The 15,634-nt window shown below is 52.6% G+C and overlaps 6 protein-coding genes across 6 annotated transcripts; 3 read left to right on the top strand and 3 right to left on the bottom strand.

Moving 5' to 3' along the window:
- The first annotated feature begins 742 nt into the window (after positions 1-742).
- Positions 743-1,810, top strand: EV422DRAFT_166146 (uncharacterized protein). Its single transcript, XM_053065044.1, has one exon. The coding sequence runs from the start codon at positions 959-961 to the stop codon at positions 1,574-1,576; it is 618 nt and encodes a 205-aa protein (XP_052923757.1). The 5' UTR covers positions 743-958; the 3' UTR covers positions 1,577-1,810.
- Positions 1,811-4,721, bottom strand: EV422DRAFT_166225 (uncharacterized protein). The gene has a single exon (XM_053065046.1). The coding sequence runs from the start codon at positions 4,535-4,537 to the stop codon at positions 2,045-2,047; it is 2,493 nt and encodes an 830-aa protein (XP_052923758.1). The 5' UTR covers positions 4,538-4,721; the 3' UTR covers positions 1,811-2,044.
- A 1,721-nt stretch (positions 4,722-6,442) lies between these two features.
- Positions 6,443-9,438, bottom strand: EV422DRAFT_166158 (uncharacterized protein). The gene is made up of 5 exons (XM_053065045.1): positions 7,778-9,438; positions 7,060-7,709; positions 6,901-7,003; positions 6,759-6,831; positions 6,443-6,694 (listed from the first exon to the last, which is right to left on the bottom strand). The coding sequence occupies exons 1-5, from the start codon at positions 9,037-9,039 to the stop codon at positions 6,677-6,679; spliced, it is 2,106 nt and encodes a 701-aa protein (XP_052923759.1). The 5' UTR covers positions 9,040-9,438; the 3' UTR covers positions 6,443-6,676.
- A 1-nt stretch (position 9,439) lies between these two features.
- On the bottom strand, positions 9,440-10,600 carry EV422DRAFT_166121 (uncharacterized protein). The gene is made up of 3 exons (XM_053065043.1): positions 10,383-10,600; positions 10,206-10,316; positions 9,440-10,121 (listed from the first exon to the last, which is right to left on the bottom strand). The coding sequence occupies exons 1-3, from the start codon at positions 10,501-10,503 to the stop codon at positions 9,484-9,486; spliced, it is 870 nt and encodes a 289-aa protein (XP_052923760.1). The 5' UTR covers positions 10,504-10,600; the 3' UTR covers positions 9,440-9,483.
- A 1,405-nt stretch (positions 10,601-12,005) lies between these two features.
- Positions 12,006-13,751, top strand: EV422DRAFT_507969 (uncharacterized protein; the record flags this gene model as incomplete). Its single annotated transcript, XM_053068698.1, has 6 exons — positions 12,006-12,142; positions 12,224-12,255; positions 12,323-12,744; positions 12,817-13,047; positions 13,093-13,254; positions 13,386-13,751. 6 exons carry the CDS (start codon positions 12,006-12,008, stop codon positions 13,749-13,751), a joined length of 1,350 nt encoding a protein of 449 aa, XP_052923761.1.
- Positions 13,752-14,256: 505 nt separating this feature from the next.
- On the top strand, positions 14,257-15,383 carry EV422DRAFT_507970 (uncharacterized protein; the record flags this gene model as incomplete). Its single annotated transcript, XM_053068699.1, has 3 exons — positions 14,257-14,607; positions 14,735-15,048; positions 15,071-15,383. The coding sequence occupies 3 exons, from the start codon at positions 14,257-14,259 to the stop codon at positions 15,381-15,383; spliced, it is 978 nt and encodes a 325-aa protein (XP_052923762.1).
- Between the last annotated feature and the right edge of the window lie 251 nt (positions 15,384-15,634).

The raw sequence follows: 15,634 nt of genomic DNA on the forward strand, positions 1-15,634 counted from the left end.
GAAATGATGGTGTGAAGGCGGGGTTTGAAAGAATCCTACGACGACAGACAGGACTAGGGTCGTGGGAAGGGGACATGCATATGCTGGAATTAAGGAAGGATATAAGCACAATACTTTATACAAATGGAGCAGGTGTTGCTGCATGCAGCGTTGTTCCCTCGGCAGTCAGTATTGCTGGTCAACAACATCAACAAATAGGGTTACCCTGCACCTCGTTGCGGTTGCTCGCCGCCTCTTCTTAACCCACAGACCCGCCACCGATCCCGCCCCGCTGCTGGCCCACGACCTCCGCGCGCGAGTCGCCACAGAGACGACGTCGTCAGCTGCTGCCGCCGCGGTGGGTTTCAGGTGGTCCGAACTCGCCGTCTGTGCAGCCCACAGGCCGCTCTCGCCGTCTTTGCCCTCATCCTGGCCCCGTTCTATGCCTACGTTGCAGATTTCGCCCTTTTGGGCGTCCGCCCATGCCCCGATCCCTTGGTGCCTACTTCGCAAGCCTTCGATTGGGACCAAGTCCGCTCGGACATGAATCTAACCATTACCGGAAACAACGTGATGGACTACATGCCTCTTGCCTGTGCAACTCCTCAAGATCACCCGCAAGCTCGCCCGCTCATCCAACCGGATAGCACTGCGGTTGACCGTGGGATCGTTCAGCTCCCGTGAGTGAAGACGTGACAATATGTCGAGCTCAGGCGAGACGGCGAGAACGGCTCGGGCGCCTTCATGTCGAAGGTTGCACTTAGATTTGCCTCAATCTATCTGAACCCGTCATTGCCATCAACCACTTTTTGAAACCTCCGAACGCCAGACGGGTAGGGCTAGGGGTCGTCACGGACGACAGAACAGTCGCCCTTGGTGGCAACGCTTTGGGGTAGCGGGTGATCCTATATCAGATGCCAATAATACCTTCCGCCGATACCGTCTGGCGCGATCGGCGTATTCTTGTACAGACGTGGGTATGCAAGGATTCCGACGGTATGGCTCACAGAGATCGCAAAAGGTTCCCGTCCCGGTTCCAAACTTCACGTCTGAGATAGTCCACGGCAACCCCAATCTCCGCGATTCGCTCGCACGTAGCGCACAACAGATCCAGGGTGCTTTGTGGATCCATGCAAACTGGACCTGGAACGACGACTTCCAGGGCTTTGAAACGATGCACGCTTCGTCCAATTTCACCAACATCCAATTTGGAATGCGGAAGGCTGGAGGTGCATTTGACCACCTCGTGGATTTCAGGAATGGCAGCGCATCGGGGGAGGTGTATGATATCCTCGACTCGTGGAGGAAGGACGTCCGCAGCGCAATGGGAACTTTGGACAACTCATACATATCCCAAGAGAACGGAGAAGTGCAGAGCGGGGCAGGCACACGTCTTCTCGTCCAACTCCAGCGCCCGTTCCAGCTGGATGTAACAGCTGGGCTAAATATAAAGTTCGATTGGGGTCTCGGTGTCCCCCAGACGGACGTGGCGACGGGGCTCGCGACGCTTTCGGGACAAGGAAGGAATCTGTATCTCGGATCGTCAGCGTTTCGCCCTGCCGCTTCGGCTCGTATGATCCAAGTTGGCGATCTCTAATCAGACTTGCCCCCCGGAGAAGATATGCCACCCGCTGCTCAGCAGGATATTCGATTGGTGGTTCCGTGACATCCACGCTGATGGGGACCCGTCCTGGCACTCGATCACCGGAACCTGCGCTACGGTCCGTCAATGTTGTCTTGATTCCGGACAATCAGAAGGGACCCTTGGCTGAACCCGAGAAACAGATGATTGAACCAGAAGAGCTGACCCATACATAGAGGCGTAAAGTTCTAGCTGGCGTCTAGAGCAGAGTGTACATGGCGCACCTACTTATACTATATGGAGACATTTTAGATGCCTGCAAAGTTCTTGTTTCGCACTTGCCGGGTGCCTTCCTTTTGCCTATCGATATGAAGAGTAAATACCACCCATAACCACCGCGCACAAATGACGCTTGCGCACTCCGGACGCTAATGACTGGACGAAGCTCTTTTTCCAGACAGTTCGAGACACAGAATCTCTACGTCAATTCGCATGGGGCGTGGCAGCGCCCGCAAGTTGTCCAGCCCTAGTTGCCGCTGTTGTGGCTCCTTTCTTCCACAAAAAGTATCCTATAATCGACGTGACGGCGATGCCCCCGGCGCCTGCTGCCGACGCAATATAGGTGACGGTCTTCTTCGCAGCCGCGTCATCCCCCGCGCCTGCCAGCTTTGTAGAGGAGGACGAGCCGTTGTCTGACGCGGTTGTGCTGGCCTGCGCTGGATTGGGGCTGGCGCTCGAAGTACCACTAAGCACCGCCGCCTGGGTTATCCCAGAGGTCTGTCTGGCACTTGTTGCGTCTTCCGTGCTGGGAGCTGATGCCGGCCTCAGACTCAGGCTGGTTGACTGAGGAGTCGAATGCTCAGATGCATCCACCGACTCTGTTGTGGCTGGGGTCGGAGAGGGAGATGCCTCTTCGAAATCCGAGAGTGGGGAGTCCGTGAACAAGGACGAGGATCCTGGGATTCTAGACGTTCCTGTCGTCGTGAGCGACGAAAATAAGGACTCCGCTGATGCCGACGATGTCGAAGTTTCGGATGTCGAAGTTTCGGATGTCGAGGCAACAGTTGACGACACGAAAGAGGTTGTTGGTGGCGATGGTGATATCGGTGTTGATGATGATGATAGCTTGATGTCCGTGGGCGAAGAAGATGAAGCGATCGGTGTTGATGGTGACGATATCTTGCTGTCCGTGGACGAAGAAGATGAAGCGACCGAAGTGGAGAATGTGGTACCTTTGGAAGCTGCGATGCTCGCCGACGAGATTGACGAGGTAGCTGCAAGGCTGGAAGATGACAGTTCAGTTGAGGTGGCCGTCAGCGAAGGACTTTGGCTTGCAGACGTAGTGGACGTGGCGGTGGTGGCCAAAGAACTAGACGTGGTCGTGCTACTTAACGGAGCGGTACTACTATTAATGCCGCTGCTGGTCTTGCTGGAGCTGGCAGTTGTTGATGACGATCTGGTCGTCGTCTGGGAGGAGGTGGTTGTCATCGCTCTCGTGGTAGTGACTGACGCTTTGGGCGGTGTGGGGTCTGGTAAAATGCTGATGTTGACGTAAATCGTGGTCGCCACAATGTAATCCGAAACGGAGAGGGCTAGTGTCAGATTCTGAGTCACCGTTTGGCTTCCCTTGAACTGTAGCTTCACAATGCCGCTTGCCAAGTCGCTATCATAAAAATAGGCGTATGGGTAGCCCCATGTCAACACAGCCAAGTTGGCGGACGTGCTGCTTTTGATGACCGTGTAGGACAGACCATAACCGGTGACCGGTGGTCCGGTTGTCGTGCATCCGAGTAAAGTCGGGGTGATATCACCCAGCGAGGCTTGCGCAGCTACTGAGCCGGTCATGGTCAATGCTTGAGGACCTGTGCATTTCATTCCGTTATGACCGAAGATTCTTAGTTGAAGTTTGACAGCAGGGTTGACATTGTCGGAGAATTGCAGGGAAATGTTGGCAGGAGCGAAGGGCCACGCGTCAGGCACCGCGTACAGGTTGCCGCTGGCCACATCGTTCCAGGTAAACAGACTGCCGACGGTGAGGTTCCGAACTTGAGTGACATTCCCCGTTGGAGCCGAAGCGTTCGCGACGCGCAGTTGAAAAACGAAGCCGTCACGGGCTGCTGCCGTTACGTTGGCGCTCAAGATATAGCTGACGTTGGTGTTCCCAGCGGCAGCAGGATCAACTGTCAGTGGGATCGTAGATGCGTTCAATGCAAATGCGTCTGATGTGTATCTGATAATCGGAATGTAACTGCTTCCGATTGCATTATCGTACGTGGTGGTTCCGTAGGCTAAGGTCGGCGCGGTCGCATAGTACATCGAGACAGTTCTCATCGCCGAAAGCGGAACATAACCATTCGCGGATGTGTAGGAGACATCAAACGAGCTCCATCCGGAATAGCTTGATCGGAACAAGACCATGTTCAATGCCGCTCCCGTGAATGCAAAGGGCGAAATTCCAGATGCGTAATAATAATAATTCACAAAGGCACGGCCCCACAACTTCGTCACTTGATACTTGGATAGGCTCGTATCGAAACCCATGTTAGACTCATCTGCTTCAATTGCTCGAACAAGCGAGGCGCTGTAGCCGGATTGCCCAAACACCACTGTCGTTATGTTGCTGTACCAAGTCACCGGTGCCTTGATGAAAATAGAGTATGGCACCGTGACCGCATTGTTCTGCAAATCCGTAACAGATAATGCCCACGGGTACTTCCCAGCTGCCACCGAGGGCGAGACAACAAGTCTCACAGTCCATGATAGAAAATCGCGATCGGTGAAAGTGAGCCCACTCTCCATCATGGAGCTTGGCGAGGTCGCAGGGATATCAGCGCCATAAGCGATAAAGTTTGTGATCAGACTCATGCTAGTGTTGTCAAATGTGCTGTTTAAGTCTGTACTGGTGCTGGTCGAAGTGGCCAATGTAGCATTGCCAGATGTGCTGTTCATCGCCTTAGCTGCTTGTGAAGTGATCATGAATTGAAATTGAGTCGGGTCTGGTACGCTGATGACCTTGAAGTAGAGTGTCTGATTGACCACGCTTGGTGAGATGCCCAAAGACGATATTGTAACATTTTGTACGTTTGTTGAAAGAGGCAGTGCAATGAACGACGCCTTTGGATCAACCTTGTTCAAAAACCGTACGTCAGGATAAAAGAAGGTCCCGTGATACGCGAAAGGACGAGGCTTACATTGGGAATGGGAGGAACCGTCACCTCCATCCAATGGTAAGTTGTGGTCAGTCCGTCCGTCACCGACAACGTAAAGTACCCTGGCGTGACAACGGGCAATCCAGGCCTCGCAAGATGCGTGACTCGCAGCAAACCGGAATCAATATCCGCCTGCGTCCAAGTTACGAACGGGGCATCTGAAGGGCTCCATACAATACCAGATGCTGACAAAGATCCGCTTTGAATACGATACTCCCTGAGCGACGAGGGCGATGTGAAATTGTAAACGATCTGATCACGGCCCACGGCTGGATCATCGTTTGTTATGCACAGGGTAGTGTTTCTGATCAGCGCCGTATCGTTCCTGTAATAGAGAGATCGGTTAATGGACGCAAAACTCTCCCAAAGCTACGCCGTCCGACCCGCCTCGCAACTGAAAGGTCCACCTATCAGTCCACGTTATAACAGACTCACCAAAGAACTTTCCAACCTTCCAAGGCTTTCACCGCAGGTTGCGAGTAGAACTGAATATTTGCCTCGAATGGACCGAGCTGATACACGCCATCTGATAGCGTGTAGCTAAACGCATCCGTACCAGGTGTAGATCCCAGTATTTTAACGAATGGGTACCACGAGTACCATGAAGCGTAAGACGTAGAATATTCCGAGATAATATCGTTCGCGGTGAAGCTGTATAGGCACGGAGATGGCAAAGCTAGTGTGCAGTTTACCGTATAGTTGCAGCGGCAATACGTCTCGTTGTACAGTTGGGAACCGTCCGGATTCTTTATGATTTGACCGAGCTTGGGCGACCGCTTGATTGTAAAGATTAAAGCTTGTTTAGTTTGGAATTTGTCGTTCGCCTGAAGGTGATCCGTTGTGAGGAACTTTGACCCAGCCTTCCAGTCCACAATGATAGTATTGTTTACGGTGATTTGCGGCGGCACATCAAGGACGAGGGTGAATTGCTGATCCGTGAATGTGTAGAGTGAATCTGTGAAGTCGTATGTAAATGTTGCGGTCCACCCCAATGGATATGTAGCATTTCCCCAAACACTGAGGTAGCCATTGCGAATATCCGCTGCCGAAAAGACGGAACCGGGAACCAAGGTCGACGTGTTGCCTGAGACAACTTTGCGAACGGACAGACCGGATGTAATAGTCCTGATTGTGTACAGCTGAGCCGTCTCGTTTATGCCGATCACTTTCCACGATAATTGCGCGGGTCCGATAGTTCCGCCGAGAGCGGCAAAAGGAACGTAGGCCATGGATGACACTTGGGACGGCTTTTGGTGCGCAATGTAATTCATCGTGAAGACTGTAGGGACATTGAACCCATCGGACACGGTCCAAGAGACGTTAGCCGTCGCAAGGTCCGATACTCCGAGCAGTCTCGCCTGCCAACCACCCTGAAGTTGGGCGTCGGTAAGTGTAGCGGTGGAGTCTGGTCATAAGGCTCGGATTACTGCGAACTCAAGATATGCGACAGTTGGTTGTACTTGACAATGGGATGTGATCTTACCTCCGCTCCAGTACGCGATGTTGTAGTAACTGCCGTCGTAGCGATACCACCGTATGCGAGGCTGCCCACTCGGTTGAAGTTGCAGCGTCCATACGGTCGAATAAAACGCCCATTTCACTGAGGGTGTCCAAAAATAGCATGTATAGTCACCGTAGTAATAGTCGCAGACGACTCTCAAATTCTTTTGGGTGATAATAGGCGGCGGTATGAATGTCAGATTCGCGGATCCTAAGACGGCGGGGTTTGCGCCATCGTAAACCGTGTAATTGAATGTCGAAGAGAATATGGTTAGGTTCTCATACGGCAAGCCGATGAGCTGGAGGCGAGTCCCAAAATCTGACATGACCCATGAGTCGTTTGCCCCTAGCAGTAGGCCCCCAACCGAAAGTGCTCCAACGGTTGGCAGGCTTGTCAACGTGAACTTCAACGCATCGGGGCCATCTGCATCGGTCCAGGGTATCATTGCACCGGTTAACGTTTGATTCGAGCTTAACGGGAATGGTACATATGACAGAGTTCCCGGGCTTGGTGGGACATTGTAGAATTTAATGAAAAAGTCTCCTGGAAATGAAGCGCTCCTTGAAACGGCGTAAGTATCAATGCCCGATAAACAAGGAAACAAGAGGTGACCTTCAAGTTGCCCTTACGATCTGTCGTCCGTCACACTAAACCCAAATGAATCCGTCACGTTTCCAACTGGCTTATTCGAGCGACTATGCGTATAACTAACGCGACGGTTGTTGATGTCATCTGCGAAAAGAAGAATGAGTACCCGTCATCTCCCAGGGAAAATGAGCTGAAATCACCTTGCGTAAAACTCGACGACGAAAGTGATCCAAGAACAGGAGCACGGGTAATGGTGTAGCGCAATGAGCTTGGATTTGAAACAGTCAACGAGACTAAGTTCAATTGCGAGGACGCTATGGCCGTCGTCGAATACCAGTTGACGAGCAATCCCGTATTTTTGGCGACTTGTGGAAGAATATGGTAATTAACGACCAGCGTAACATTTTTCGGAGCCCCACCATTCGACACTTGAAGTTGGATGGTGTAAATGGTTTCGTTGATGCCGACCGCCATGACTCTGAGCTTGCCACCGTTGACTTCAGCCTGCGTGAAGGGCGCCAGATACGATAGTGTCGTCCACGAGCCGTTTCGCAAAACTTCCATATACGTTGTGGAATTGATCGCACTCGAGTCGTCCATCATGATGAAGGTCAGATCATCAGGGCCAGTGTCAACGCATGTTACTAGAAGATCAGACGAGGTTAAAGGGCCGGTGGCATTTGCCGGTCCCGTCGCAGGAACGGCCACCACCACACTGGCCTTTCCAATGACGATTGGTGCGGGCAGAACTTGTATATTGAGTGTGAAATTCGTTGGGTTCAAGTTGTATGCGTCTCGAAGTTGGTAAGTGAGAAGGTCAATCCCAAGCCCTTTGTTTTTGCTCGAATACCTTGAAGGAAAGTCGTCAGTTTCAGTCCTGCGGGGGTGAACCGCAATATCACTTAATCGGATAGTTACCGAATCTTCTGGGCATTAGCGTCCGCCTGGGTCCATTGCTGAACGCACACCCAGCTAGCCCCGTTATTTCTTTCGACGCATCCATTCACAAGGCCGCTCACGAGCTTATACGTCGTAGACGAGGAATCATCGTCAACATCAGCCGAGCTAAACACCCCTTGCAGAGACACGGAGGTCATTCGGGTGCAGTTCACGGCGGCGCCAGGCAAATTAACGGCGTACGGTAGCGCATTTGTGATGAACGTCATCGACATCGGGACGCTTTGCAATCCATCAGTGATGGTTGCAGCCCAGGTCGTGGTGCCGTTCCATGCCGGGGCTGCAACATATTGCAGATTCCCATCGGCAATATCCGCCGCTGTGAAGGTATCGTCGACAGCGATCGCGCTCGTGACATTGCCCGACTTGAACACCACCGAGCCTTGATCGGGGACGGCCGTGACGGTGAAAACCAGCGATTGAGCGGAAGCATAGCCGCTTGTTACCCACAGAGAGGATTGGGAAATCGCGACGGTTCCGTTGTAAGGGAGCTTCAACGGGTACGCAGAAACCGTGGGTGCCTGCACATGATAGACGGACCATCCAGTTCCAACTGTTTGCAACCCGTCCGTAACGGAAAGCATGATGGAGCCGCTGCCGGCACCCGAACCAAGAAAGTTGAGCGATATGGAGCCGCTGCTGATGTCGGCCGGCGTGAAGCTGGTGGTTGAGCTCCAGACCCCATTCGCAAGCAGCTGGAGTGACACCCCGGCCCATTCCATATCAGATTCAACGTGGAATGTCAAGTCGCTTGCTTTGCTCTCGATATCCGTCGCGTTCAATATCGCGGAAGTTAATACTAGGCGATCCGCCTTTTGAGGCTGCACGATGGGTGCGGCTGCGACTTTGGGTCTTGCGTTCGCATAAACCGTGAGCGTCCCTGTCATCGCGGCTGTGCTAGGTATCGTGACAGTATACGCAAGTGTGGCGTTTCCTACGATTCCCGATTTAGTTGATAGGCGGATCTGCCCAAACGCCACTGCGTTCATCGTAAACACCGAATTGACTCGCAAATCGGACCAGGTGTTGACGGCTGTGAGCTGCTGAAAGGTAAAGCCAGCCGTCAATGTGGTGACTTTCAACGAGACGGTGGTCAAGTTCGCAGCTCGGTTCCCGGTCTTGAAATTGGCAGGCACCAAGACAGTCGGCGCCGCATCCTGTGGCCAAGTCCAAAAGACCGGGCCGCTGGCATACACCATGTCATTTGTGATGCTGAGCGCCATGATTGTGTTGGACACTGCAGGCCCGATAGAGTCCGCAACCGTCACATTGATCGACGCACCTCCCAAAAAGGTTAAGCCGGGGATGAAGTAGATGAACCCCGAGTCGACATCACTTTGAAGGAAGGTCTTGGTAGCTTTGAGAGTGGAAGGTGTACCAAAGCCGTTTGTGAGACGAGCCAGTGTGCCAGCAGCTGCATTCGAGTAGCCGTTGACAGTCCAGGTGAGGCCAGATGCGGCACTTTCGTCAGAGGCCGAGAGGTGGGATGTCGTTAGTCTGAGCGGGATGTTGGAGGGTGTAGTCACGGGTAGAAGATTGATCACGGGAATCGGCGGCAGGCTCAGTTTGACGTTGACAACAACCTTCTGAGTGAAAGTCGTTCCGTCGGTCAACTAAAAGTTTACGTATTAGACGCAGTTTTTTCATCAACCGAACAAGCAGAACGTTCAATGACTTGCAACAAAGCTGAAGCTTCCCGAGGAGCTCGGCTGGCCATTTCCTGCGTAAGCCGTATGAATGAATGTCACCTTCCCGTTCTGCAAGTCCCCGGATGTGAAAGTTGCTCCCCAAACCAAGCGATTGCCTCCGACCAAGAAGTACCCAAACAGAGGCTGCGTGTACACATCTGCGTTCTCGTAGATCCAAGTGACGGAAGCGGCTGAAGCCACTCGAGCTGAACTGGCAAAAAGAATGCTGGTAGGTATCGTCCTGTTTGTGAGAGGGCGGATCTCCAGTGTGTCGGATTGTACAACGAAAGGAGACGCGCAAGTAACACTGACTCCCGCCCAATAGGGCGTCCGGGCAGCGGAGGTGATACTATTGATGTACATCTCGTCGGAGCCACATCCCAAGGATTCCCAGCTCGAGTACCAGTTGAGCTGGTTGATATTCAATGAGCAGTAGTACCCAGATTCGGACATGTAATTGTACATGGTGCCGTCTGGAAGCCGGGTGCTTGTCGGGGCCCATTTTGTGAAATCCAACATGCTGATCTGCTTCGACCCATGGCAATACGGGTTTGGGGTGTACTTTGCTTGGAGATTGTAGTACTTTCCCACTCCACTTTCGTCGAGACTGAACGTGCCTGCAAAGGAAAGGAACCGTTGTTGTTCACACAAACCTGATCGTGATATTCCTGCGAACCGATCTTTGCAGTACTATAACACACCTGCCGGAATAGCTTGATCTTGGCCGAACGACGTGCCGTCTGTGCACGAGAGTCTGATGAGGATATATCCTGTCCCATCTCCATATGCCTTGATGGCATTGATGAAATTTCCTATGTTCGTGATTGCATCAGATTCATCTAGGTGCGACCAGGAATGAACAGTGGCAAGGCTCTCACCGGCAGAGCAGGTAAATGTAAACCCATCTGCGCATTGCTGGGCAGTAGCATGTGATATCAAGAGGATGAGGGCAGCAATTGCCGCAATCCAGAGTCCGCAGCCGTGTTTTCGGGCCACCATCTTGTGGAAATGGCGGTGTGTGCGTTATCACCCGCTGCTCAGGATCTAAGCAACGTGAAATCTTGCGAGCTCGCAAGATTCAGAATATTTCAGAATTTAGAATATTCCAGGGAAGAACAGATCCAATTCAGCGCTTTCCGGAATAGACCAAACTCGCATAATCGAGCGACCAAACTGTGGCGCCTCATATTTTGGCTTTGCGGAAACCGTCATAAAGCCGTCATCACGTCACGCATCTCGCCCAAATCCGCTCGGCCATCCACCCTAACCCTAGCCCTAAAGATCTCCTGACATCGTTCCGGTGAACTGAAACTACCCGCGATAATCGCCCCAGCCAGGACGGGAGAGACCGTGACTCGGCGAGCGGCGATCAAAGTCCGGAGCGAGGTGACTGAACCCGGGCCCCAGCTGAGGATACCTTGAAAGATTGAAAGAAAGGCAAAGGTAGGGCGCATATGAAGATGGTGCGTTTTATAAACAAGTGCATGGGACTTTGGTGGTAAGGAGTGTGAATAGGCCTTAATATGGGATTCCTTGATGTTCAAAGCACCACCGAGGTGAAAAGAAAGGACACGCCTTAAAGCGGCAATGAGCGAGTAAACCCCAGATCCCGAACATTCCTGACTATCTCCCATCCCCGCTTTCCTCCTAAGTACATAAATGAGCGAATCATCGCTTGGCACTTTATATACCGGTCAAGATTGCGACGTATGCCCCTTCACTAATTCTGCTTAGACGACCTTTCATTCTTTCCTCGACCCCTGGTTGCCGAGAACGCCGCCTGGTCGCAACGCGCAACAGCGTTCAAAGCCCGACGGACCACGGTTGTGAGGCCGTGACTTGTCCTCGTTCGCGTCTGCGGCCAATGCGTTACTTTGCGGCGGAGTCAACTCGGAGGAGCACGCCTTACTTGCGGCCGAGTAGACCTATTTCGTACCACCTTAACATGTTCTAGAAAGAAACCCTTCCGTCCTTTCGTCCTTCCGTCGAGATCCTTCCGTCCGCAGTACATTCGACGAGAGGAAACCCATTCATTCCCCAATGATGGACATGTTCCGTGGCCGGACAGGACAGTATTGCCCCGGATTCGCATAGGAGACGGCCCACCCGCGCTCCCAGACTGAACGATGGTATGGCACCGTCGCTCTTCTCGATGACATGCTGGATAGGTGGCAGCGAAAACAAAAGGAGGTCGACGCGAAAAGGTTCGAATGCTCAAAGTTGTGGCACCCTGCGCTTTCCGCGTACACCTCAGGTTCCTGCCAAGGGCGCCACGTATGGAGATGTACATTTGAAGCATTACCATCGGCCGCCGGCAAGCCAAGTCACTCGTATTTCGCCATACTGACCGCGCTGTACGCCATGGACGCAGGGTGCGGATTGCCTGGTCGCGGAAGCCAAAGGATGGCATATATATAATATGACGGATAGAACGCATCCCCCGCAGTAGATTCCATACATAGATCGCGTCCCGCCTGTCCAGTCTGCATTTATCAACCACGATGTCCAACATCACATCCATTGACTACGCAGCGGCGTTTGAATTTACGAGGAGTTATGCAGTCATCGCGACGATCCTCTACACCGTTTTTGCGATTGTCTTCATCGTGAAATACTTCACTACTCAGCCAAGACTCAAGTAAGGGGTTGTCTTCGATTTCGCTGATGTCGCTGACGCAGTCACTCACCTGCTAAGATCTTCTCTTCTCTTCTACCGTAGGCTCCTTTCGTCCCTGCCGTTATTCTGTCTGAGTAAGTTTGACAGCTAAGTGAAGATTTCGCCTCGTGCAGTGTCCTCATCCTTTCTTTCTGTCGGCAGTCCGAGTCTCAGCCTTCGTAATACGCACGCTCATGACCACAGGCGATTTCGGCCGCGACAAAAACCTCCTATACGCCGAAATAGTGCTCCAATCCGCCTCCTTCTTCCTACTGGTCTACACCGCCTTCGACCTCCTGATCCAATGGCTACTGAGCGACTCCATCGAGCTCTCCCCCACCACGCTCGCACGACTCCCATATATCCCCAAGGTCGCTCAGTACGGGCTTTCGGGTCTCGCCGCATTGAGCATCTGGTCGCTGGTGTGGAAGTTTTCCGACGACGCTGGCAAACTCAATACGGCGGCAATTATGAGCAAAGTTGTCGCGATTGGGTTTACGTTGTTTACCCTTGCTGTCGGGCTTGCGACAGGGTATTTCTGGTTGCGGAGTCGGAATAGGAAACGTAGCACGGCGCTCGCTAGGGTATGCGTACCTTCGCTTCGTTTCAATATGTTTCGCGATGCTCATATCTTTCTGCTTTCTGCATGTCGATAGCCGATCAACGTCCTCACCCTACTGACGCCGTTCCTCTTCATCCGCCTCGCCTTCCTGGACGCCACGCTCCTCGACCACTCGCTATCGACCCCAGAGAAGTACTTTTATCCGTTCGCCATCCTACCCGAGCTCATCACGCTTCTGATCCTGTCAATCCCTGGAGCATTTGACGCTGCTGTGGCAGTCGCTTCTGAGCAGGCCGGACGCAGCGCAGAGACTGTCTGGGTCCCGGTATAGAAGACACTAAAAGAACCATGCCCAGCTCTTGGCAAATAGAGGGGGACGCCACAGCGGACGGTTACGGAACTTAACTACGTCCTATCATTCCTTAGCTTAGCGAGCGCCTCCGCATATCGGCTCGTTAAGTCTCGCATCCAATTTGTATACTTCGCAATTCTGAGTTGTTTCGTCACGTCGGTCGGAGACTTGCACTTCTTGGTCAGCTGTGCTCTGCTGTCCCTACAATCTCCCGGGTTTGCCATCGAACTTCTTTGTCCCAAGAGATTTTCTTCTCCTAGAGGCTCACACACGATGACAATTTTTGGTGTGTCTGACGAATCCTACTGTAGGTCCCCCATCCGGCGCGGTGTCGGAGAGGACGAGTGACGAAATTCACATGTTGGCGGCAACAAACAGTAAAGCGGGGCCTCGTACAACACGCTGTTATCGACGATAAAGACGATAAACGGAAAGGTGTACTTCCGGGACAGGCGAGTCACCCGAGACACAATATGACGAAAGAAAGTCCTGAAGAGGTGACGACTTCCTTCCACATCGAAACGATCAAGACAGGCTGGTCAGGCCACAGCGTACAAAAGCATCACCTCGGAGAGTACGACGAGAAGAACTGGCGCCATCCGATGTGGAGCTTCGAAGATCAATGCTTCGAAATCAATGGTACCTCGATATGGAACAGTGGGACCTTATGTAGCTGAGATGCGCTCATTGACCGACGCTAGAGAGAAGAGCAGGGAGCGCCAGAGACTTGCACGCGTGCGCGAACGTCGGGAGGAGGATCGGGAAGAGATAAACAGGTTAACACTCGCTTATGATAGACTCCTTCGGGAAGACGCTGCCTTGCTGAGGAAAGATGGACCCTGAGTGCACGTTCGGGTATATATATGGGAGAGTGGGCAAGCACATCCGCATCTAGAGTGTTCAAGCCGTAACTATGTCTGTAAACGAAAACACTGTGGAACGAGTTCTGAGGCCACTGTGGAAAGCCGATCAACACCTGTTACTTTCATCTGTGCGACTGGTGGAAGGAGATGCCTCCATACTGTTTCGAATGTCTCATGGAGAAGGGAGCTTGTAAATGATGTAGAAAGCGTTTCGTGGCGTTGAAGAGAGAGATGGCAGACTGAAACTGACGGAGAGTGGCCTGTGTGGTGAAATGCTTGGGGGTGACGTTGTGACGGACATGAAGGGGCTGTTCCAAGCATGGACAAGACTCGGCCGGACGCTCCACCAACAGAGCTCACGGAGGACGAGATCAGGACCCTGAGCGTTCGCTTTCGGTATCAGAATCCGATCTGTGCATGCGAGGATGCATGCGAGGATGCATGCGAGGATGCATGCGAGGATGCATGCGAGGATCACAACAGAGTAGTGAAATTCGCCAACTCGACTACGGGTTTCCACAGCCGCGCATCGTCTGATGCCGTCTCCGCAGCTTATGCGAGCGGACCATATGCTGGAGGCCGTCGTGTACGACGACTTATCCGCCGAATACAGAACGGCTCTAAAATCGCCGATATTATCAGAACCAGGACGGAGAAGGCTAAACCTGGGGTATGAGGCGGGACATTCCGCGCCAAAGACTATACGCACAAAGTGACGCAATACGTCAGTCGATTCAACAAACTCGACCAAATCGGCGACCATCTTATGTCCATGATGGGAAAGGATATTGCGGAAGTCCATTACAGGAGATTTCAAGAATGAAGGCGGCGTGATCAGCGCAGAGCTAGGAAAGCCTGCTCCGGTTCTTGAACTCAAGCTCGCTCTGAAGAATGCGGAGACCCACATCACTAGCTTCGGCAGCGCGTGCGCTGGGGGGGCAAAGTCCGTTGTTTGGCATTCTTTTGAAGATCAGCTGAAGGCGCAATTACAGAGGGTAATCCAAGACAAGGCGATGGAGAACAAGGGGGCGATGGAAAACTATTGCGATTACATTATGACGAAGGAGAGCGGTGAACTGAAGAAGCTCGTCAATGCAAACCTCGACCCTACGTCCTTTGTTTGCGGAACAAAGGAAATTGATTGAGAAGATATTCGAGGAGCATCCATGCAAATCGATGATTTCTCCCTTCAATCTCGAAGGCCGGAGGGAACGATTCAGCGATACGTACGACAAGCTGGTCGATGCGTACGCGCTGGTGCAACTCGCAAAGATGGACGCAATGCTGACGCGTGGCCATCTTGCTCCTCTTTGTAACCCCTCCGCTGGGCGCACTGCTGCTTATTATCAGTATCGTCACGTCCCATCCTGGATTCGCCTTGATGTTCGGTTTTGTTGGCGCCGGTGCAGTCGCGAAACTGGCGGTTCAAGGGACGGGTTAGGGTAAGGTGGTTCTTGCGGCATCCTTCGGAGCGCGGGTGTCCTTGTGAAGAAAGTCTACGACTATGTCATCCGTGTTTGCCGGCAGCTCGCTGGTTTCGACTGGAGCATTTTTTCGAACCCAACCCGGCATATGATCTCACTCTACAACTACATCAACCGTATGTGGCAGGCATTTGCCAGTTTCGACGGCAGCATCATTTCGTACGCGACCAGGGGGAGATCCTTCACAACCACAACATGCATGCTCCAGCTCGC

The sequence above is a fragment of the Fimicolochytrium jonesii genome (assembly GCF_025526975.1).
Source record: "Fimicolochytrium jonesii strain JEL569 chromosome Unknown EV422scaffold_20, whole genome shotgun sequence".
Classification (NCBI taxonomy): domain Eukaryota; kingdom Fungi; phylum Chytridiomycota; class Chytridiomycetes; order Spizellomycetales; family Powellomycetaceae; genus Fimicolochytrium; species Fimicolochytrium jonesii.